General features: G+C 45.2%; 1 protein-coding gene across 1 annotated transcript; it reads right to left on the reverse strand.

The window, feature by feature from the left end:
- Positions 1–138: 138 nt before the first annotated feature.
- LOC148053673 (E3 ubiquitin-protein ligase RBBP6-like) lies at positions 139–23,781 on the reverse strand. The gene is given in 19 exon segments (XM_087772934.1): positions 139–1,720; positions 2,861–4,594; positions 5,851–5,952; positions 6,314–6,521; positions 6,524–6,675; positions 7,855–7,912; positions 8,005–8,083; positions 8,164–8,260; positions 9,992–10,350; positions 10,799–10,902; positions 12,252–12,424; positions 13,302–13,441; positions 14,277–14,373; positions 14,492–14,580; positions 16,947–16,991; positions 18,714–18,750; positions 19,412–19,450; positions 21,135–21,234; positions 23,616–23,781. Coding segments are annotated over 19 exon segments (5,361 nt in total).
- Positions 23,782–24,058: the final 277 nt, after the last annotated feature.

Here is a 24,058-nt window from a genome sequence, read left to right on the forward strand (position 1 = left end):
TAAAGCTCAGCTATAAAAATCAAACAATCCAGTGGCAGTGCAACGCAGGGTCTTTCATGTCATCATTTGCAATGCTTGAATTCGTGCACATTTTAACAAAATTTAATACAGATGACTGGGGAATTAAGTCTTTGTTTATTATCTGTCATTCTGTGTAGGGACAGATTGCACTTTTTGGTCATCTTGCTCCTTGTCTTTGCTCTTCTTCCATTTGTTCTTCTTGTCTTTGTGTTTGTGGCTCTTTTCCAATTCCCTTTCATGTCCAATGTGCTTCTTCTGCTTCTTGTGTTTCTTCTGCTTCTTGTCCTTCTTCTTCTCCTTTTTCTTGCTCTTTTTCTTGCTGTCTTGCCTCTCTCCTGAGCTGGCACCGCTCCTGTGGCCTCCAGTCTGACTCTCAGAAGGGCTTTGGCTACGGCTGCGCCTAACGCTGGGACTGCTTTGCCTTGGACCTCGCCTTGCTTCAGGCCGGTCAGCTGCAGCAGGTGCTGCTGTATCCTCTTTCACCTTATCAACAGCCTTTTCCTTTGGGTCGTCACGAGTTTTCCCTGCCGCTTCCTCGCCTTTTGCAGATACATTACTCTCCCTGTCACTTTCATTGCAGTCTGGTACAAACGCCGCCTCATCAGTCTCTTGCGTTCGATCAGAAGAGAGCGGCGAGGAGCTGCTTACCTGAGGCTTAGGCTGGGCAACACTTTGATTGTTTTGTCCAGTCACCTTCTCTTTCTCATGTTTTACAGCTGGCGATTCCTCCCTCCAAGGTGCTTTAATACCGCCTGGCTCTTGCTCTTCATTGCTCTTTACTTCTGGTACGTGCTTCTCTTTCTCTTCTCCTGCATTTTGATCTGGAGGTTTGGGTTCCTCCAGCGTACGCTTGGAATCGTGAGCAGCTTTGGGATCAGACTGCTGCCGCTCAGGCGGAGGGCTGCAGCTGCTCCTTTTGGCGTCCCCAGTGCACTTTTCGCACAGCTCTGCTCCTTCGTCTCTCGGCTTACTCTTCTGGACTGACGTAGATTCTCTGTTTTGAGAAGGGGACTCTCTTCTCCTTGCTAATTCACTCTTTTCATCTCTACGCTTGGAACTAGAATAATCTCTCTCGCCATCACGGTCAGAAGTTTTGTCTTGGTTAGGAGGAAAGTCTTTAGCAGCGGATCCATGGCCAGTATCAGGCTTCTCTGAAAATCTGCCGTCTTCGGAAGATTGAGAAATACTTTTTCCATCTCCTTGCTCGGTTGCACGTTCTGAGGGGTCTTTTTCTTGCAGAACACTGCTCTTTCTCTTCTCAGAGGTGTCTTTGTCTGACAAAGAATGATCCCGGTCTTTGCTTTTTCCTTCTTCGTTTGACATCGAACTTTTTGAACTTTTTGCGTCATGCTGGGAGCTTTCATAACTCACCTCTTTTCTAGTTTTCTGTCTTTCCTTCAAAGGCTCCGTCTCTTTTTCACTCTCTTTTACAGGGTTTGGTGGCTTAGCACTCGCATTTTGTATAACATTAGCAGGTTTTCCTACGGTTGCGGGCACCTGGGTAGATTGAACGTCTTCCTCTTCAGACTCAAAGTCGTCCTTATCCCACTTTGACTGAGGGACCTGGATCATCATAACGATGTCTTCCTCAGGGGCTGTGATATCATGATGATACTCCTCCATGGTCTTAATGACAGTTCGTTTTGTGTCTGGCTTTTCTTCAGTCTTTCTAACGGGGCTTCCTCCAGTAGAACTAGTGCTAAGAGGAAAAAAGCTGACATTAACCATGGGTGAGATATACGCGCCGCCATCTTTTCTAACAGTTTAGAAAACAGCTTTTGTTCCCATTCTAAATCTTCCGTATTTTTTCAAAAGATGTTCCATTAAGGGAACAGACGAGAGAAAGGATGAGTCCACTAGCTAAGACTAGGAGCAATCAATTAATTTAGTATCTTCCTCCTCTCCATTTAGTTAACAAAGACACGAGATTATCAGATTGGGGACTGTCCGACCTGGGAATTCCTTCATGTCCTGCTTCTACCAATGCTAGATAAACTAGGTATACATTCTTGTTTCAACATCTAAGCAAGCAATTAGGGAGAGGTATACACAACCACAGTTTTATTCTCACGTCCCAGTGTTCTTCTTCAGAAAAATGTACATTTTAAAAACTTTTTAGAATATCAAGACACGATCTTAAGTCTCCAGGGACATCTTAAATGGTTTGAGTTTGTGCTGTCCTGCTTCTGTAGATGCTGAAATGTACGTAATAACAGCTTCACACTAGATCACTTTTCTTCTTTTCCCATGTCACACGATGGAATAGGGAAGAGAGATGTCCAAGGTAAGTGCCAAAAGAGTTGGCACTGAGCTGGAAGCAGTGTAGCTGTGTCAAGACGGCACTGTGCTCAAAGCTCAAAGCAGTACAAGATATTGGCAACCAAGCTGCTATTTCTGCAAGGTATCCTTTCATCTCATGCTGACAAAAGTAGATCATTACAGCACCTTGCAATTTTTAAAAGGCAAAATATTGCCTGGTATAGACATGTCTGTTATCCTTGCCTTTAGCAGTAAGCTGGATCTGAAGGAAGACCTAGAGGGGACTCCTCAAAGAGTCAACATATAATGAATAAGAAGGGGGGGGAAAAGTCCCCAAAGTAAGGGTCAAACACGTCCTCAATGAATTAACCTTATTAGCTGTCTGGGCAGTACAGACTGCTTGTTTTCTTTCACAAAATTGGATTTTGACCCAAGTACAGCTTAGCAGGAAAGATCACAGATTATTCACTCATTTAGCACAGATTTAGCTGTTCCTTTCATTAGTCACCCTAAAGACTTTTACGTTTGTTTGCGAGGGGCAGGGAGGAAAGAAAGAAGAGGAAAAGAAAAGATGAGGTACCTGGTGCAATCTACTGGAGTTGCACTAGATCCATCAGCTGCCGTTACTTTGCTTCTCACTTTTCCCTTTGCTTTTTCTTGTTTAACTTTGCTGCTGTTCGGCTCAGGTTTCTCAACAGGTTCTTTTGCAGGTAGCACATTTTCTCCACTCACAACCTTTTTGCCAGTTTCTTGGTTAAGTTTAATCTTTTTGGCGGGGCTGTCAAGAAAAGCAGGTTTATCCTCTTCTGGAGTTTGCTCTCCTTTTTCACCATCAGGCTCAGTCTTCCCCTTTGGTGGTCTTTTCGATTCAGCAGCTTCGGGTTTAGAGGCCTTTAGGGAAGGCGCTTCATGTTCTGCAGCAACCTTTTCATCTACTTTTCTTTTTCTTTGCTCAGGTTTTGCATCAGAGGGCTTGCTTTTTTCAGCAGGTGTTTTTGACTTGCCCTCTCTGTTGGAGGGCTTCTCCGACTTGCTTTCTTTTCGATGGTCTTTCTTTGCCGTTTCCTCCTTGGCTGCTCTGGTTTCTGGGTGATCTTTGGTAACTTTGGGCTGAACTTTCCGTGGGGAACCAAGAGCCTTCTCAGCCTTTTGAGAGGAAGAGGTTTTAACGTTGTCTGTCTTTGGCAACTCCTCCTTCACTTTTTTCACAGCAGGTTCCATTCCAGGAGATTCTTCACGATCGGTGTCCACCTCCTCTTGGGAAGCTTTAGCTGGTTTGATTAGACTGTCTTTCTTAGGCAGAACAGCCACTTCTGCTTTCCGCTTTGTCTTGTCAATTTTTGCTTTTGGCTTCTCCTTCTCTTCTTTCTCCTTTTCAGATACCGGTTTGAAAGCAACAGAATCTGCTTCCATAGGCTCATCTCTCACAGGGGTGGCATCATCTCGGCTTGGGAGCATGAACACAGAGTCCGTTTCAACATCTGCTGCTGGAACTGGCTCTTTGGCTTTCCTCGCACCTTCTAACAACTCAGCTTTGGGAAATCCTTCGTTCTCATCCCCTTTTCTTCTCTTCTGGGGGTTTCTCTCTTTATTTCCTTGGCCATCTCCCAGTGGATGTTCCACCTCCTGCTCTTTGGATTTTGTAGCATCTCTGATGTCACGGCTCTCTCTTCCAGAAGGTTTTCCAGAGTAATTGCCAGCTCTATTACGATTTCTGTGGCTCTGCCCACCAGGATAATCCTCCCTGAGTCCCCAAGCATGTGGCAAATTCTCTCGTCTGGTCCCAGGCGGACCAAACCTATCCGGAGAAAAGTTCCCCCTGTTTACTGGAGGTGGAGGTTGAGTGCCAACAGCAAAGCTCTTGTGAAACTTTTCGTACCGTTCTCTAGAGTTCCTTTCCCATTCTCTGTCTCTTTCCTTTTCAAATGGATCTCTCAAGTCAACAGATCTGCCATAGCAAGCTTTCATATCATGTGGAGGAACTTCTCTGTATCTGTTAAAATGCTCCCTTCCTCCTTCCCCTCGAGGTACGGTCCGTTTAGTGGGAGAGTGGCCTCTAAATACTGGAGACCTTGATCGTGAACGGTATCTTCTTAACCTTGAATGGTGATAACCCCGTGACCTTGACCTAGAACGATATTTATGGCTCTTCCCTTTGCCTCTTCTTGAATACCGTGGTGATCGTGAGCAGGAACGAGAATGGGAACGACTAAAGGATCGAGAGTAGGAGCGAGAGCGGGAAGAACCTGATCTTGACTTGGAGTATGTATAATAACTTCTCGAGTAAGATGAAGCACTGTAGGGAGACTTGGACCTTAAAAAAAAAACACAGAACAAAAAAAATGAAGTTAACTCAAAACTCTCCCCAGTTTTTTTCCTCCCAAATTTGGTTTGGTTTTTTTTTCTCTCCACAGGCTAATGCCAAAGCTTCTTTCAGCTGCTGACATAATGCTACTGCAAATTGAAGAACTTGATCATATGTAAAAGTTCCTGCTTACGAGACAGAACAGCTGCTGCTTTGTTACTGTACAACCATACAGGAAGGGTAAGCCTATTTCCACTCACTTCTATGACATTAACTACCATAGCTATTGACTGATCTAAGGCGGGGTATACTGGCCTCTACTGGTACATGAGTGCACACATTTTTCACTACTCAACAACTACATGCAGTGCAAATCATTTTTGTTGCAGTAGATGCAAAAAGTGCAAGTCTGAATGGCTCGAGTGCATTATCAAACACCAAGAAAACACGATTTAGCTTGAAGACGGTGGAGCTCAATTTTAAAATGCCAGCGTAGTCTCTTCATCTTCACTACTGGTTTGGCAATTTGTACAGGATGCAAAAGACTTGTACTGCAATCTTACACCCAGGACTATTGAATCAACACATCTAGCCAGATGCCTTAGCAAAATTTTGCACAGACCTCTAGCTCTAACCAAGGATAGAGACCACATTTCAAGAAAAATCCTATCTAAAATCTTCTCAACTCAGCCTCCAGTATTATGGCTCAATGCCATTACTCTAGGGAAGATAGAGACAGCATTTCTAACAGAGAGCTATTCAGACTCCCACCCAAGCAAATTCCTAAGAAAAATTCAACCATGTCAACAAAACACTAGTGAAAGCCCCCAGTTGGCAGTCCAGCTCAAAATCTCTCTATCCACATGAGGTAAGCGAAAGAGGAAAGGAAGACAATTTCTCTCACATATCTCTCTCTTCTCAAGTGCTTTGAGGTAATGGTTACAATCAGAAGAGGGAGACGCAGAAAATCCAGCAACTACACCTATTCAGTTTCTAGCCCCTCGCAGCTGTCAGGAGGTGAAGGATGTCATTGCAGAGAAGCTTTAGGAAAAGAGACGCCTGTTCCTTCACAACTGCTGCCAAATTATAACTGTCAGTCAACTGTAATCTCGGCCACACTGGAGCGAGGAACCTACATAGGAAACTCCTGTCGCTGCTGATCCCTTGACTCGTCCAATCCATCTGACGATGGAGAGGTGGAGTCGAACTCCTCCTGATTCTTCTAGACAACCCGCTTCTCCATTACGGACGTGTAAAGCAGTTACCTGGAAAACGAACGCCTACGCTCCTTTTGCATCTTCTTATATTCCATCAGTTCTTTACCAAAATCCTTTGTAAACTCATCACACTTGGACTTTTTCTTCTCCCTGTTAAAAGAAGTTTGACCTTGATTACAGTGATAGTTTGACCTTGATTACAAAAAGACATCAAGAAACAAACCCTGGCCGACAGCAGAAAATGTATACTGCATGCAAATTGAAAAAGTGAACATCCTAGTTAAGCAAAGCCAGTTTCGAATGCCTAGAAGTTTCAGGGAAAGCTTTAGAATGACATTTGTCTGGGTTTAGTTCTGCATGGTTAGCACCTGCAATGAAAAAGAATATGGCAAAAAACACTAGGTCATTTTTGCTTATGTCAGATGCACTTTAGTGTAAGTGCAGCCCGATATACTATCGAAAGAGATACAAAAATGAAAACCAACGCAACTTCATTGAGCCAAATACTTACTCCTCTTTAGGTCTCTGTTGTTCTCTGTCAAACTCCTCCCTAGGTAAAGGAGGTGCTTGTGTCGTTGGGATGGTATTTGAAGGAGCCGTTGGTCCTGCTGTTGGTACCCAAGCTGGCGACCTGTTGGCAGGAGCTGGGGGATATCCTGGAGGGGGGGCAGGGCACCCAGCAGCTGGAGGCTGACCAGGGGGAAACTGAGGAGGCAACTGGGGGGTGGTGCCCACGGTGGGAGAGGAAGGGCATGGGGTGGTGGAGGATGCAAGGGAGGTGGAGGCACAGGCACAAAGATGGCTACTGATGGTGGGAGTGCTGGGGCCTGAGTCCTTTGGGTACGTTCGCTAGGCGGGCGTCCTCGAGTTGAACTTCTAAAGAAACCCAAAAACATGTGTCACTCTTTGTTACACTCGGCCCCAATTTTAAAGAGGAAAGCGAAGGAAGCGGGAGCACGGTGGCGAGCGCTTCTTGTTCTCAACTTAAGCCTTTCTCTCCCTGCTCTCTGTTCATTTGAGACTGCCCTCATTTCTTGATCCTCACACTCGCCTTCCACATCCCCAGCCCCAACGCTTCCCTCACTCTTCTCTCCTTAGACTCAGCCTTGCGACTGCGGATGGAGGCTGCCCAGGCTTAAAAGAGACTCCCATCTCCCCTGGGCCAAGCGCCCACCGCTCCTCTGCCACTCCTTGATATGGTCAATACTTCACACTTCTGATCTTCAAAGCACTGCACAAATATGAACTCATCTTCTCTCCCAACTTCTTTTAACTTCTTCCACATAAGCCTCCTATGTTGTTGCCTCATGAGGATGTGTTTGGCCTGCTTTTGTCCCTGAATCGTTATTTTCTTGCTTACTGAATTTGAGATTTTAGACAATCTGTGGGAGGGATCCTGGGTTTTGCTTTTATTTATCTTTAAGGTATTATGAACACAATGCCCCCTTACAATCTATCTATAACAAATATGTACCAAAAGGAAGGACTAACTTGACACTGCACTAATAGAGAAAACAGACTCCTCTCTCTCTCCAACTGAGAGAAAGCAGCTTGGCTATTTGAGAGGACTAAATTGAAGACATTCAAAATTGTCATAAATAACACAAAACAGCGTTGACTTTTCCAATAATTTGCTCAATCAGTATCAACTAGGTTGGTAAAAAAGAAGGTTGGAGGCGGATTTCTATGGGGAAATCAATTTCTCCAGCCCTATTCAGCCAGGGATCAAAAGGGTGGCTTTCCACCTCACCCTTTAATCATATTTCATTTTTAGATGTAATTATGGTTTCCTCACAAAGTGTTCATTTTCCAGAGTCCTCTTCTCAATCATCTGCTGGAGTTTTCTTTTAAATACTCTTACTGCAAGCACAGATCCCCTTTGTTAAAGCCAATTCAAATGAAGCCATTTACAAATGAATTACCACTTGGATTCTCCACAACTATCTGTGCACACTTATTCCATTAGAAATCAGCTGTTGTATAAGTTAGGTGTTATGGCCTCGTTTAACAGGTTACAATTCGGAATATGTGGAATTTCTGTGGCATACTTACCGCTCCCAGCCTGGTCTGCCAGCTGCTGAGCGAACTGGGCTGGCTCTCCTGGGATGACCTTTTGGTGTGGAGAGAGGAAAAAGAAAAAACCCCATTCAGATGATCTGAAGATAAGTTTTGAAAAGAAATTCTCAAGTTCTAGTTGCTTACCAGTTGTGTGTATTGAGGGTCCTTGGGGGCCCAGAAGACTTGGTAACGCCGGTTGTCTTACTCCAGGAACCCGACAGCCCTTGTGAAGAAATGCAAACAGTTGGAAAAGAAGCTCTGCTAAAATACAAGCAGCACTGCACATGTTGAAATAAAATTTACCTTCTCTTCCACCAAACTGCTGACTGACTGAAAGGAAGATTTAGAAAGCCCAGCAGCACTCACCAGCGCAGCAGGAGGTAGAACGGTATCGGCATCACTAAAAAAAACCCAAATTTTTATTATTCAAACAGTGTTTTGAAGTGCTACTTGAAATACAAAGTCCAAAGTGAGAAAAGGCTGACTGTTGTAAATGGGGAAAAGAAATGAAAAACTAATCTTCTCCAGGTTTCCAAATGGGAAGTTGGCCGATTCCAAATGAAGCACTGACGAGAAGGCTGTTTGGACTAGTGGCATTTAAGGAGAAATAGAACAGAAGAGACTAGACTATTTCAGTTGGAAGGGACCCACAACGATCACCTGCTCTGACTGCCTGACCAAGTCAGGGCTGGCCAAGTTAAAGCATGGTATTAAGGGCATTGTCCAAATCCCTCTCCAACACTGACAGGCTTGGGGCATCGACCACCTCTCCAGGAAGCCCGTTCCAGGGTTTGAACAACCTCTCGGTAAAGAAATGCTTCCTCATGTCCAGTCTAAGCCTCCCCTGGCGCAGCTTGGAACCATTCCCACACATCCAGTCACTGGGTCCCACCGAGAAGAGATCAGCACCTCCCTCGCCACGTCCCCTCCGCAGCAAGCTGCAGAGAGCAATGAGGTGGCCCCTCCGCCTCCTCTTCTCCAAACTGGACAAACCCAGAGTCCTCAGCCGCTCCTCAGAGGACATTCCTCCCAGCCCTTTCAACAGCTCTCTTGCCCTCCTCTGGACGCACTCAAGGACCTTCACCTCCTTCTTCAATTGTGGGGCCCAGAACTGCACACCGTGTTCAAGGGGAGGCCGCACCAGCGCTGAATACAGCAGGATAATGACCTCTTGTCACTGGCTGCTTCTCCTGCCTTTGATGCATCCCAGGATGCAGTTTGCCCTCTTGGCTGCCAGGGCTCACTGGAAAAATAGTTTAGTAAGCTGGCTGCACATGAAAGGATTGGCGTACGTATAGCCCAGACACTGACTCTCAGTCGTGGCAGATGCGAGAACTGAAATTCTCTTGGGAAACGTTTATGTGCTGGCTCAGAGGCTGCCTTAGAGGTTCTTTTGACTTGGGACCTTTGTAGTCACTGCTACAGCTGCGCCTGACAGTCTTCTGGACAGAGTGGCTATTTGCATTCCAGGCACAACATTGAAAGGACAGAAGCCCTCAACAACAGTACAGATTTTCCATGTACTTTCAGACCACTTCACTGGCTTGCCAACTTAGACTTTGTTGGTAAATGTTTGTAAAGACTTCACATTTACACCGTTTCAATGTTTATTATCCAAATCTGCCTGCAGCGTGGAGTACGCGGCATTACTGCGAATGACTCTGGCTTATAATACCGATGATAGAAATACTGTAGAAAAAAATAATGCAAATACACCTGGTCAGTTTTACCTCTCCTTGGGCTTTTTCACTTTGCACAAAACGATTATTTCCTCAGTCCTAAAGAGAAATGAATGCACTCCAGAAGCTTTGACATAACCCAATGGTTACTTTAGGAATTGCTAGCCACTTAAACTCCAAGGGCTCCTGGGGAACAAAAGTGCCTCTTTCAGGGGCAACGCGTACTGAATGACTGATAAGAGAACCAAGCAAAAATACTTCTGAGAAAATTCTTGCATGAGCCACGCTTCCAAATTATTCAAGTGTCCTCATTCAAAGTAAAAACCAAACCCAGAACTTCCACAGTTCTCTGGAACTGTCACTAATGTTAGAGAAATCGCTAGCTGAGAAGCTCAGGTAACTTCAGCATCTTGGTGTCTTTTATATTCGTGCTGATCTACAGATTTCCTTACCAAAAAGGTCCACCTGGCTTTTCAGCACGGAGAGAGAGGGACACTGCTGGAGGGAGATCAGAGACAAGGACAGAAGGCGGATTTCCTGGCAGCCCAGCTGCCCCAGATGACTGACCAGGGGCCAACGATGACAAAGCACCAACAGAATGAGAAGCCAGAGAAGCCAATGGACTCAGGAGTGGCTCCCGCTGGCTGGAAATTGTTGGCCAGAGCAGAGGCTGCAGGTTGCAAGCTGTTGTTTACCTCAGGAGTGGTGGTGGAGGTGGAGGCGGTGGCGGCTGCTGCTGCTGCTGCTGCTGCTGAATCTGCTTATGGAGCCCTTTTGTGTAGCCAGTCCCATTTCTGAAGTTGTTCACAGCCTAGAGGCAGGAAAGCATTTACAAAAAGTTAATAAGAAACTTCAGTAGAGAGATGAACAAAAGCCTGCACGGAGTAAAATTCCTTGGGTATTCCTGTAAATGCTATCAGTCCTAAAAGAAAGCAACATCCAGATGTCTGAACACATCCCATTGAACACTGACATTCATGACTGGCAACTCAGAGTAGCTGTAGTTAAAGTACTCCAGTGTTAGCCCTGAATGTGAAAGTGAGACAAGCCTGTTAAACACAAGGGTGACCTGAATTTGCCGGATTGTCTCTAAAGAGTTGTAAGCTTCTGTCACAACAGGTAACGTACTTGAAAAGTAAATTGAGCCTTACTCCATTTAGCCTTGCTTAAGGAGAGGTAAATGAATATCTTCTTCCCTTTCAGCTTTTGAGAAACAGACTTTTTCTTACCAACAGTTTACGTAAAAGTCATCGTGTTACCTGACGTAGGAACTTGTTGGCGTCTAAAGCGTCAGGAGAAACGTCTGTTTGATGACATGTGGGGCACCTGTGTTCCTCAGAGTCCAGTAACGCTGTTCTAATACCTGTGAATCATCAGAATCATCAAAACAGCTTTTAGCCAACCTAAGGAGTATTTGGGGGGTCTAATCAATTATAAACACAAGGGTGTGGTTAATGGGTGAATATGGTCTTGAATTGAGAGCATGGAGCTATAAATGTTCAACAGTGTAAAAAATTCCCAATATGCAGCCAATAACTATACAGTTTGATACTGCACTCTTGTAACACCTGAAGATGTAGAGGAGGCTGCGCCTTGATGTTCCGACTGATCTTCTTTCCCCTGGCTAGTGCAGTGAGAAGTCACTAACCTCAAGGCTAATGAAGGAAACACATTTCAACACATTAGGTGGTTTGAGTTCTGAAGGTTTTAGCCAGCTCTCCCGTGGAGAAGAAGGCGGATTCAATGCCTGACCATCCGTTTGTTGCAGACCACACCAAATCACCAGAGCTGGCTATAAAATTCTGTAGGAGAGAAAGGGCTGTGGACAAACCAAATGCAGTCAATATCTAATTCTGGGATCACCTGCACAGTTACGCACTCTTCTCAGACTCGTCCTTCCGTATTGTGCTGCTTTGGGCTGGGACAGAGTTAATTTTCTTGATAGTAGCTAGTGGGGGGCTATGGTTTGGATTTGTGCTGGAAACAGGGTTGGTAACACAGCGATGTTTTCCTTATTGCTGAGCAGCGCTTACACAGAGTCACGGCCTTTTCTGCTTCTCACACCGCCCCACCAGCGAGGAGGCCGGGGGGGGGGCACAAGAAGTGGGAAGGAGACACAGCCGGGACAGCTGACCCCAGCTGAGCCAAGGGCTGTCCCACACCGTACGGCGTCATGCTCAGCATATAGAGCTGGGGGAAGAAGAAGGAAGGGGGGGATGTGGGGAGTGATGGCGTTTGTCTTCCCAGGTAATGGTTACGCGGGATGGAGCCCTGCTTTCCTGGGGATGGCTGAACACCTGCCTGCCCATGGGAAGGAGGGAATGAATTCCTTGTGTTGCTTTGCTTGTGTGCGTGGCTTTTGCTTTACCTGGTAAACTGTCTTTATCTCAACCCACCAGCTTTCTCACTTTTACCCTTCCGATTCTCTCCCCATGCCACCGCGGGGGAGCGAGCGAGCGGCTGGGTGGTGCTTAGTTGCCGGCTGGAGTTAAACCACGACACGCGTGTAAAGAGATTTAACGAGCTACATAAAAAGGGGAAAAAGCTTTCTGCCTTTTCTTTTTCCTTAATACAAGGAGAGTCCTTTCCTAGTCAGGCTATACTTCAGTCTTAAATCGAACTGGTAACAAAGTAATGCCCTTATCTCCTATTTCTGCTTTCAGAAGATCAGATTTGATGTTGGGGATTAACAAACATGGGAGTAACACTTACATTCGTCACAGTAGCTGTTTCTACAGCAGGGAATGACAACCGCATCAGTCATTGTCTCTTTACAAAGGAGACACAGCAGGTGCTCGGGAACGGGATCATGGGAGGAGGAGGGGGCGGACGGCTCCTCGGGTAAAAAGGGCGGCTTTTCCTTCTTCCCTCTGGCATAAGCTTCCCTGGAGGGGGGTGGGGAAGGAAAAAGAAAAAAGTGAAAGACGACGAAAGGAAAACTTTTCCAAGCGTAGCATTTTATCAAAGGAAGAGAAGAGATGGAATTCTCCTCGCTCCACACTAGCCTTCTAAGACGTAGGCATCTCGTTTACACTGCTTTTCTATAGGCACAACACCAGAAGAGGGAGGGGGGAACAATTTTCCTTCTGCAGAACTCTCCCACTCATTGGATCAACTAAGAAATTAGCTCAAATGAAATGAATCCCACCTCTCCTTTGCCAGCGGGTAAAGGTAAATTGCAGGCTCAGGATGAAGTGAGTCTCCGAGTAATTACATTTGATAAATAAGGGCAGCCTGTGTTACAGCTTCTACAAAAGGAGATCCACGACAGAAAACCAGAAGTGCTACCAAGCGCATTTCATAACAGCCCCTCTTGTCAGCCCACGGCAGGATTTTCTGAGTTTATAGCAACAGGGAAACTTCAGCCTGTTTCACACGTGAGCTTGCATAAAAGCCAGAGGGGGAGGAAATCTCAGTGCAACCGCGATGGGTTCAATTTTGCAAGAAGCCTTTGAAAGATAAACCAGCAGCAAAACGACCTTTCAGAGAGAACAACTCCCACTGTCAACACTACTGCAATATTTTGCAGAAATACAGATTCTTAGCACAGCACAAGTTTAACCAGCTTCCAGGGCCATGAGCAGTAGGGCCACCCTGTCTTAATCTTAGAAAGTGTCACAGATTTTAAGGTTCGGATACAACGACAATGCTTCCTCCCCCGCAATTACAGAGGCTGGCCGATTTGGTTGCATGGCCACTCAGACATTTACGCACAGCTTCTCTCGTTCGCTTTTTGGTCAGTCCAATGAATTCCCTACTTACGCATTAATAGCTGGTACTGCATACTTCCCAGTGCTGGTTAGCAGAGCACCCTTTGTATTGGGATCTGCCACCTCTATCAGGAAACTCCGTGGAATTCCCGTGCTCCTTTTCATTCTGGGAAGAGACTCAACATTTTTGCCCTGTTAAGAAAAGAAAGGCAAACATAGCTCATCGTAAGACCCACACGTAAAATGACATTTCCGTCATTATTCTAAGCAGCAAAAGCCTTTAATCCTCTCCTTTTACTTAACATAGGGTTGCTTGACTAAAATACTTATTCTCCTAAATGAATATAGCCAGGGTGTTCCAAGGCTTGAGCAGTGTTTTGAACGCCGTCGACACTCTTGGGCTTAACTTCAGATTCCTTAAGGGTGAAATATCCCTTAGCCCGCCCTCCACTCAGAAGACATACAAACCCGCTCCTCCTCCAAAGCGCAATTCCCAGGGCGAGCTCAGTTCAGTGCTCTGAGCCAGGCACTGCGGAACTTATATTCACCACCTGTATACGAAGGTTCAGTTCATACCTCATGCATATACAGTCAGGGACCAATGTTAAACGGCATGCATACTCACCCAGAGGCTTGTGTCATTAAAACAGGCAAATATTCAGCAGGTGGGGTCAACAGAAACAGCTTGGGTTTATACGAAATACTAAAAACTGTGAAGTGTCCTTCAAAAGAGTTAAACCCAGAAACATTTCCAGTGATATTGGAATATATAGAAATATGCATGAAAGTTCACAGAGAAAGATCTATGGACATATTTAATGCCTACGACCTGGAAAAAATAAGATTTTACATTTACAACTCCAGGTTTCCCTTGAATTTTGAAGGGCTTTGCAACATTGCCGTACAACCTCTATATTTCACCCCAGGAGAAACAATTCTGAAGATGAGCAGTCACGTAGTTGTTAGGGAACTGCCAAGGTAAAAAAATTAAACCCCAAGGAACACCAGAAGTCCCCCTCAATCTTACCCCATTGGTTGGGCAGTTCTTTATATAGTGGCCAGCTTGTCCACAACGGAAGCACGTATATGATGGTGGAGGCAGACCCAAGGGTTTCTTCATGTAACTAAAAGGTTTTGGGGAAAAAAAGAAGAAGGTGTGCGTGTGTCTCTCTTCTTAAAACAAACATCTCTACCATTTTTCCATAGTCTTCAAAGAACAGATTGGACGTTATCAACACTTACTTGACTGGATGATACTCGTGGCAGGACTGGGTCATCATAGCCTTGATTTTATCTTCTTCAGAAGCATTGGCCTCCGCCAGATTGGCAGTCTGTTCAACAGGCAAATATTGGACACGCACATTAGAAACACATTTCAGCCCACACGGCCAAAGACAACACCACTCCCCCGATCCTGCAAAGAGCAGCACAACGCGGGCTGAGGTTGCCTGAAAACAGCCGCTGGTAGAAAACAGAGCCGTGCTGAAGATGCTCTGGGGAGTCCTTACACCACTGCAGGGGGTTTCTGGGCCTGCGAACCTACTTGAAAAGAGCCTTCTTGGGCACTCCAAACCTTGGCCTCATTTTGTACCTTACCTAAAGACTCCTGGAACCAGTCCAATGTGCTTCCAAGCAGACTGCAGCTCTGCGCAGGAAAAATTATACTCTCCAGTACTTTTAATCTGATTTTTAAGCCCCAGACTATTGGAAGCAGAAGACAGGCACTGGACATTTCATTGAGAAAGATGCAGGCAAGTACCATTATTTACATTTCGCAGCAGTAAAAGGACACACAAGAGTCGGGGAAGCTGGTTTTGCTGGCTGAAATGCAGCTTCAGACACAGAAGCATTAAAAGGAATCAAGCTTTTTATAATCCCTCAGCAAGACAAAAGATTCTTGTCAGTGGAAATTTGACCACGATGTGCTGTAGGCAGTCCCAGCTGCACGTCCCCCCCCGCTAACCTCTTCATATTCAGTGATTTAACTACAGCAAGCAAAACCTGCAGGTTTTTCCAGTTGACTGTGTCCTTTTAACACACAAATCATAAGGTAAACCTTATCCAGAATTACTGAAGGTAGCTGATTTTTATGAAGTCGTGTTTGCTCAAATGTTTTTATTACACACCACTCCAGACACAAGCAGGGCCTGAGGGAGTGACTGTAAATGATCTGGACCTTCAAGCACCGATCATGCAGATCAACCACTCCTGCTTTTCTTTTTAGATGCATTCGCTCCCAAAAGCAACCAACCCCGTTCAACCTTCTATTAAATGCTTGTTTCATATACACAGCGTTTTCTCAACAGTAACATAATGCAGATCGACATCTATGAAATCATTAACATTTGCAGAAAACTTTACAGGTACTCGACTCGTTTGTTTGAACCCAAACAGTTTGCAAAACACACCCAAAACCCACAAAACGTTACCAGGAACAGACCAAAATTCAAATAGAGCATGTCATACGTAGGAATAATACAACAGAAACCTGCTAACACATTGCCTCCATGCTAAGCCAGTCTGCGCTGAAGAGGTCAGAGCAAGTAACAGTTTTGAGCTGCTTTATGCTATGTTCCTGTCTTTATCTGAAATACTTAAATTTTCTCCAAAGCTTCAATGTGTGCCCTACTTGGACAGGTTTTCCCATTTCAGAGTAAAACTGCACAGGAGTTACAGAACCAAGGACACGTTCAGAGACAGCACCAATGGAGACCAATTTCTTTTGGTGGCTGCCTTCCAAACAAATTTATCGTTTTCCCCCCAATGTACACAATTTAATTTCTGCAGTAAGAGAGGGAAGAAGTTACCCGTGGGAAGAGATTTCTCTTTCTCGGCAATGAACTCCAGCCTGTATTTGCAGAAGAAAGAACCAGCTCCTCTGCATTAAGCCCTGCCTTCTCTGATCTTTCTAACTTTGAAGACTAGGAATTCAATTGGCTAGCACTACGCCTGTCCCAAAGGGCCATCACTAGTGCTTTCCCCGACAAAGTTACACCTGCTTGAGCAAAACCACCAAGCAGTTCCATAGCAACACAGGGCATTACAACCGGTTCAGAAGGGCCCATCTGCTAATACGCCACACATGCGCATCGGCATATTCCTCTCGACAGTTAGCTACATTGACGCAATTTACACAGTCTGCATGCAAACAAATTAGATTGTGCTGTCCACTGTATATATCCTGCAATTGATGACATTGTGCAGTGTTCACAGAATGCATCTAGGACTAGAAGGACTAGAAAGTCAGAAATAGCCATGCAATTGTCCGTGTTCCAGAAACGCTTCTGTTTTGCCTGTTGCAAACCCCCTTGAAAGGGCCATAACTTACAGTCAATTCAATTCTTCTGTAAGAAGTGTGTTAGTCTCCAACGCAAAATTAACAAAACATATGAAAAACGGTCAACGGACTCCGAAGCGCTGCTTCTTTGTGTCTTGCAGATGAGTAATACTGCAGCATTATGTTGAGGCTGAGAAGGTACTCCCCTTCGATCTTCCCAAACGGGCAACTCCTCTTTACAGGAGAGTACCAAAATAGACACACATTGTAAAGTTCAAATAAATACTTTAAATTACTAAAAATGAAATTAAAGTTTTGTTCACATTCCAACAGTCATCCACCTATAGATCACGGTAGAAGATTTAAAAATACGAAGCTAACACTTCTTTTTTTAAGGATTTGACAAGAATATGTACCTACCTTAGCAAGCTGGCCCAGAGAAAGAGGTGCAGAAGAGTCGTCAATCTGTTCACAAAAAATGAAAGACAGCTTCAAGTTCTACAGTCAAAACACAGCAATAGTTAACCTCTGCTGTAGCCTGAGAGCCTGCGCTATGTCCTCCATACGTTTAGGAAAGCACATACAACATTACTGTCTGACCAACTCAAAAGTCCTTGAAAACGTGCCTTTGGAGAGGAACACCAGATCTGGAAAAAAAGACCTTCTTTCCATTGTAAGTCTGACCAGAAGATTCAACTTGCCTTCTTTTCAGAACAGTTTGTACCTAGTTAGGGGAAAAAGGAGGTCTGATCAAGCATTTTGAAGCTTCACGCTCCATGTGCCACTCTTTTTCACATGTGGAGAAACAGGCCTATGTTCTCTCCTGGCAGGCGCAACCCCTATCCTTTTGCCTTTCTTCAGAAGCAAACAAGAAATTAGGAAAGCTCTCGACTGGAGCCTGGCATTAAACAGTCTAGTATTGACCAGGAACTGAAGCACAACAGTTCATAAACTAGTCATTACTTCTTGTGTTGTTTGAGGAAGCAGTTATTATACGGCCTGCAGGCAACAGTCCCATTTCTTAAAAGCTGATAGCACTCCTTCCTACTGAACAGTTATCCAAAGCAGCAAAGAAGAGAATGAATGCATTATTTAGTACGTTTGCCCAACGGCCATCTTCCAATGATCCGACATTCCTGTGTCTTTTTTTCTTCTTGACATTGCTACTGAAGGAGTTCCTGCCAGTCCCTCCAATCAAAGAAACAACATCTCCATGAAACTTGTCTACAACCCTAAGATTACAGGCTTGCAGAAGAATTGGGGAAAAAACCAAACCAAACCAAACCAAACCAAACCAAACCAAACCAAACCAAACCAAACCAAACCAAACCAAACCCCAAACCCCCAAATCAACAGACCAGGTATTAACTCCCATTTCAAACAGAAGACTCAACGGAAACTAACACAAAGCAAGTTTAGCAAACTAAAAATTCAGCCAGGAAGGATCACAGTTGTGCCTGACGGTGCTAAAACAACGGCCATGGCTCTCTGCATTTCTGCAGCCTCGAAGGACAAACACCAACTAGAGATCCTTGCCGTTCCTGAAAGAGTAATCGAAGTCAAAAAGGATCCACTTGCTTGCTTTGGGCCTAGTAACAGCAGGGCAGCAGCACAAATGTGGAAGTGGAGAATGACAGCTAACATAAGACAAGACAAGGAAGAAATATTCAAAGTGTAAGCTCTTGTGCATCCTTTTTAAAAAAACCTTAACTCATTTCAATTTTGCTGCTTTACTCTTCAACAACAATTGGCAAGCTTCCCAGTGCTTTATTCCCGAAAGAAACAAAAAGCACACCACACGCTGTACAAACATACATCTTGCCAGCTCTAGGCAGCCAGCTGTAGAACACGGCACCACCTTCAGTTGTGCAAACCCTGAACCTACATGATCTAAAAACGATCACACGTCCTCTGTACAACACAAAGTCATCCAGGAAACGTTCTAGCAGACTCAGTACGAAATACAACGCATTACTGGGCACAAACACCAACGTTCACATCAGAGCTGTGCAAATAATGGCATCACTCAGTTTTTACTATGCCGGATCCAAGACATTGTATTTACAACATATGCTATGTTTTACTGGAAAAGATATTAAGTTAATGTTTGGAAAACTACTACAAAGCTGCATTGTTTAGAATTAAGGGCAGTGTGCAGAAAAAAGTGTGAGATTGGGTTTTACGTACCGCTCTTGATGGGCCACTCGCTGGCTCAGTTCGACTTCTTCTAGAAGAAGAAATAAAGGTGATCAGAACTTCAAAGAAAGCACTTGTACCCAATGTCAAGTAGTGAAAACAGATTATAAAACCTGACTATCTAAACATTATGTCCCGATACTCTCGTGAATGTGGAAATTTATTCATATACACAAACTGTTCTCCCTTGGTACATGCAGTGCAACTAAAAAAAAAACAAACCCAAAATCACATTTCTACTTGGTCACAAATTACTCTTAGGCTTACAGCTATAGAACACAGCAGTGCAAGAGCGAGTCCTCAGGTGTTTTGTCTCTGCTATGGAAGTATCAAAAATACCAAGTCTGTCCTACAGGTCTGTCTTCTTCCATAATCAGCCATCAAAACACGAAGGTCACTTGAGCCAATCTGTGTGCCCCCAGCGTTACAAATAGGCACCAGATACAGCACTTTAGTTTCCAAGAAAGAACAGGGACAGTCTAGACTGTGCAAGTGCACTTATGTTAAAAAAATCAGCCAGCTGACAAAGAAATACCAAAACTGTCAGCAGCAGAGGCTTTAGAACAGGGTTTCCTTCTGGAAGCCCAAGCCCTGTGCCCAAACATCTATCATATTAAGCTAGGAAAGTGCCAAAATATTAACCGTGCTATGTATGCTATATTGACTAAAAATAGCAATAGAAATGTCACCTGAAAGCAGTCCCTAGGGCTTTGTGCGATTTAGGAGTCCTGCGACAAAAGAAAAAGGTCTTAATTGCCAGAACTTGCTTTAAGATAATTCTGAAAACGCTACAATAGTTTAGGAAATATTTATTACATTTGAAAACTTGCTGAGATTCCACACACTCATTGATCTGTACCTGCATGCTACTCATCATGGATCAGACATGCAACCGCTGATAGCGTTAGCAAACAATTCATACATCCTCCAAAGTGTGCCATGAGCAGAGGCAATTCAAAGGCTGCTGTGGAATTTCAGTACAAATAGAAAGTGTCGTTCTTTCCTCATCCCCACATGCAGGCATTTATTTGATCTTTGATGCTAGCAGCATCTCGCCTCTCCTTTTAGGGCAGCATTACAATACCAGGAGAGGGTGCCATCCAACCCGAAACGGAGGATGCATTGTCAAGACGGCGCTAAGCATACGCATTGAAATTAACCCCCAACACAAGGCCGTGTTTATAGGCACAACGCTGTGGCGTCCAGAATTACCAGGTAGCGCCTGAGAGCACTGTAACAGCCACGGCAGTAACATGCCCAAAGTTTACATGCAGAGCCACATAAATTCAGGGTTTTTTGCTTGCAGATGCTTCCTGGGTACCAGGATGCTGCTGTACTGTTGGTTCAGACACACTGTAACTCATCAGTCTATTTATTGAGAACCAACAGTAGAAAGACGGGGCAGAACCCCAAGCTAATAATAGCAACTAATTGTGGTGGAGAGGCGTATCTTTAAGTAGGCTGGCAAACAGGACCCTCCAAACAATGCCAGTGCAGCTAATATAGAACTGGACTGTATGAATACATACATGACAGCAATAATCCTGTACTCGGGACTGCATTTGAATGGCTGTCATTGTAATCCATACGCCCGGTTCTCTGTCCTCCGTAAATCTTAGGAATACAGAACTGAAACCTGGGGCACCAATATCAGCTTAGAGTAAAAACAGACTTAGAAAGATAACTAGTAACATTTGGGACTGTGCTAAACTGCTTACTGAGTTTCAAGTTTGGAAAGCATTAACTATTCCTTCATCGGACTCGCCCAAAAGGCAATATACTTTAGGATATTATTGTTTTTCTCTTGCCTGAAACGGACATTGTCTTTAGGAAACTACTAGGAATCACTTCTGAACGGAACTTCTTGTTTGCATGCTTCGCCAGCTGGCAACCCTTGGTCTGTCCTCTAGAGCTAGCATGCAAAAGCCCCAGATTTGGGGGGTAGGAAGAGCTGCCGTATCCCTCCTCCCTCCCCCCCAAATGCAAGCAAGAGTCAAACCCCGAGAAGCAGACTCTTCGGAGATGGGAACAAATTCTAAGTTTACACACAGACAATGCCTATCTGTCTTTACTATAAAAGCCATCAAAGCAAACACATACAATAAGGAATCTCTCCATGGAGAGGAAACAGGATCTACAGCTTGGCTCTCAGAAAAATCAACCCCAAGAACAAACCCAAGAAAACCGTCTTAAAAGTTACCACTGGGGGAGCTTGAACCCCATGTCCCAGCAGGTCGGAAAATGTAAGTCTGCTCTGGGACAGATACCTTAAAATTGACCCCATTACAACCAAAACTAACAGCAGCTTTCACAAGAAAGATACCATCGGAATGCCTCTGTAAACTAAGAGCAATGAAAAAGTTCACACACTGAAACCCCCAACAAAGAATGCAATGCTTTATGGATGCTTACAGCACGTATGGTTTGCTGGCAGCTTTAACTCCTGCAGCAGGGATTCTTCTCACGATGACCGAGGAGTTCTTACGGATCAGGGCATTATCATCGGTGTATTCTGCAAACAACAGAAATACAGACAAAAACATGAGTCAGTTCCTAAGAAGGTGTATTAGTAGCTAATTACACAGCACTTCAGAGAATCCCCTCACAGATAGCAAAGCAAAATCTCCTGTGTAACATCGCGCTTTTATCATCTCAACACACAGTACAGTTCAAGAAATGTTCAGGTCTGATAACCAAACACAAGCAGCACAGTCTTGTTCCTTTTTTTAAAATAGTTTGAATGCCAACAGCAAAATGGGCCCAAGGGGCACTAAAGGAGAGCCTGCTAATGCAGGAGGTTCTTTCCTGACCTAGCTGAAGTGGCTTTTGCTTCTCTTAGGCTCCAATCCCAGCAGCTCTTTGCAGAAAAACAAACAGCAGCAAAGTCTCACCTGCATCAACCAGATTCTAAAGCCTCACCAGCCTGCCCTGCAACAAAACAGGCGCTGCGCTAAAGCATGGAAACTCTGCGCCATTGCTTCAGTAGCCGTTAACTAAAAACGCTTCACCTACGCTGCTGGCGCTCCGGACGGACAGAACACAGAAGAGAGCCTGCCATCGCTGCCTATTTCTTGGAGCTTCATCCATCAACAGCCACACTTCTCAGCTGCTCCTTACACTGAAATGGAAACGGGGCTGGCAGGTCTAGAATGTGGATCACAGAAATGTTGGGTGGTTTCTGAGCTTGCTTTCAAAGCAGGGCAGAATGGGCTCCAACTAACGCGGTATCTCCCCTCTTCAGCTACTCCTCGCGTTTGAATGAACCAAAGGAACGTGAATACTTTCCATTCACTTTTGGCAGAGCAGAGACTCCAAGGAAATTCCTTAAGAAGGCAGCCTCGGAAAGCCTCTCCAAAACAGCGTGTGCCTGAAACTACCCATGCTCTGCCTTGGCTCACACCAGCTCAGTCTGCTGAAGAGGAGGAAAGCCTTCTGACCTTTTACACAAGGCCCCAACAAAAAACCAACCGCCTGAGACACTGGGACTGAGTCAGCTTAAAATGCAAAGATCTCTCCATGAGAATGCTTTTTGTATTGCACTTCCACAAGCTGGATATGACTAAATATGTTAAAGCACTATCAGCAGCCATTCCCTGTAATCTGCCTACGGTTTTAAATAGCAAAAGCCCTTACCTTTGCAGACCGAATCAGAACCATGGTCTGAAAACCAAAGGTGCTGCATACCCAGTCAAGCTCTGTCAGGGTGGTTTGGCTCAGTGATCACGTACAAAATAGGACTATTTCCCAATTTACGCTCCATGTTTCAGTGTATTAGTCCTAGAAAGGACTACCAATGACCAAACCAGCAGCTTTTCCAGAAGTCCCATAGCCTGAAACCAACCCCTAGAGCTCTTCTCCAAAGGAAAATCTCACCACTGCACAGCCCCCTGTCAAGAAAGGCCTGCCCTGGGGCCTTTTGATGGAGCAGGAGCTCCGACAGTACTGAGGCCCAGACAAAGAACGGGGAGATCATGCCAGCTGCACTTCTCGAAGCCCCAAGCTTCAAGGTTTTGACCTGCTGAACGGAGCCGTGCAGAATATTCTTCCTGGTCCAGATCACAAGCCACCGGATTTCGATTTCAGAGATACGCGATAAGCAACAGCGGCTCCACAAACAGGCAGGACTTTGCTACGCCTGTGCCCAACTGAGGATTGCGGGGGTTCTGCAGAAGATTGCAAGCGGCAGCACCTCTCCTAGAAAGAGACTCTATATCTGAGGACACCAACCACTGCTTTGATTCACAAATGCTGCAAGCCTCCAGCGGTCAACTTGAACACGCACAAAGGGTGTAGATAAACAGCAAGCTTTAGCTCCAACCACTCTAAAGGATAGGGCTGAAGTTACACTTTCCGCGGCACACATATTAGTCTGTGTGAATACATGAAACAGGAAGAGGAAAAAACCCACTAGCTCACATTTGAAAGAAAAGACTGGTGTAAGAGTGTCATAGAACTACCTGGGGAGGGGGAAGAAATTTAATGTTTTAGGAATGAAAAGGCTTTACAAGTCTTTTTATTTCTGAAAAATCACAGCCCAAAGTCTTTAATCACCTGCAAACTTACCAAGATGGCAGATTACCAAACTGAAATATCATACTAAGTAATACAAAACCATGATAATCTCTGAGAACCATTCTAATGTCTGAGCACCATTAATTAGATTGAAAAGAATTTATGACTTCTCTGAGAACATTTCTTCCATATGTTCACCATAAATGTTCTGCCATAAAACTTCACTACTGCCCTGATAACACATAGTAGCAGGAGAAAACAAAAATGGTTAGAAATGAATGATGAAATGATGCTCAGTACTATCTGAATGGCAACGTCTTTGGTGTGGAAAAGAAGAATCCTGTTATCGCGTCCCAGCCCGTGCCCACCACCCCCACCCACCTTCTTGGGTCTGGGCATTGGAGATCTGCAGGTCGCAGTTGGCCGCCTTCAGCTTCTCGCGGACCATGATCTGGCGCTTCAGGTCGCTCAGGGAGATGTGGAGCCCATTGAAGGTGACTGTATCGTAGTTCAGCTTGGCAAAGAACTTATAGTGGACGCACGACATGGTCGGTGCCTGCTCCGCGACGGCGTCTGCCGCAGCAGACGGCGTCGCAGCCTCCGCGCCAGGAGAGGGCCTGCGGCAGCACGGGGAAGGGCCCCCCGAGGGGGCCGGGGCAAGCAGCACGGGCTGAGCTCAAGGCCGCTCAGAGGCCACAGCGCTCCACCACGGCCAGGCCCCCCGGCCTCAGGCAGACTCGGCTGGTGGAGGCCGAGTGGTGCTGCAAGGCCCCGGCCCTCGCCCCTGCAACGCCCCTGCCCACAGCCCTCAGCGATCGAGCTGG

This window comes from Nipponia nippon, unplaced genomic scaffold (assembly GCF_047370975.1).
Source record: "Nipponia nippon isolate SJK-2023a ecotype South Korea unplaced genomic scaffold, ASM4737097v1 scaffold_38, whole genome shotgun sequence".
Taxonomy (NCBI): Eukaryota; Metazoa; Chordata; class Aves; order Pelecaniformes; family Threskiornithidae; genus Nipponia; species Nipponia nippon.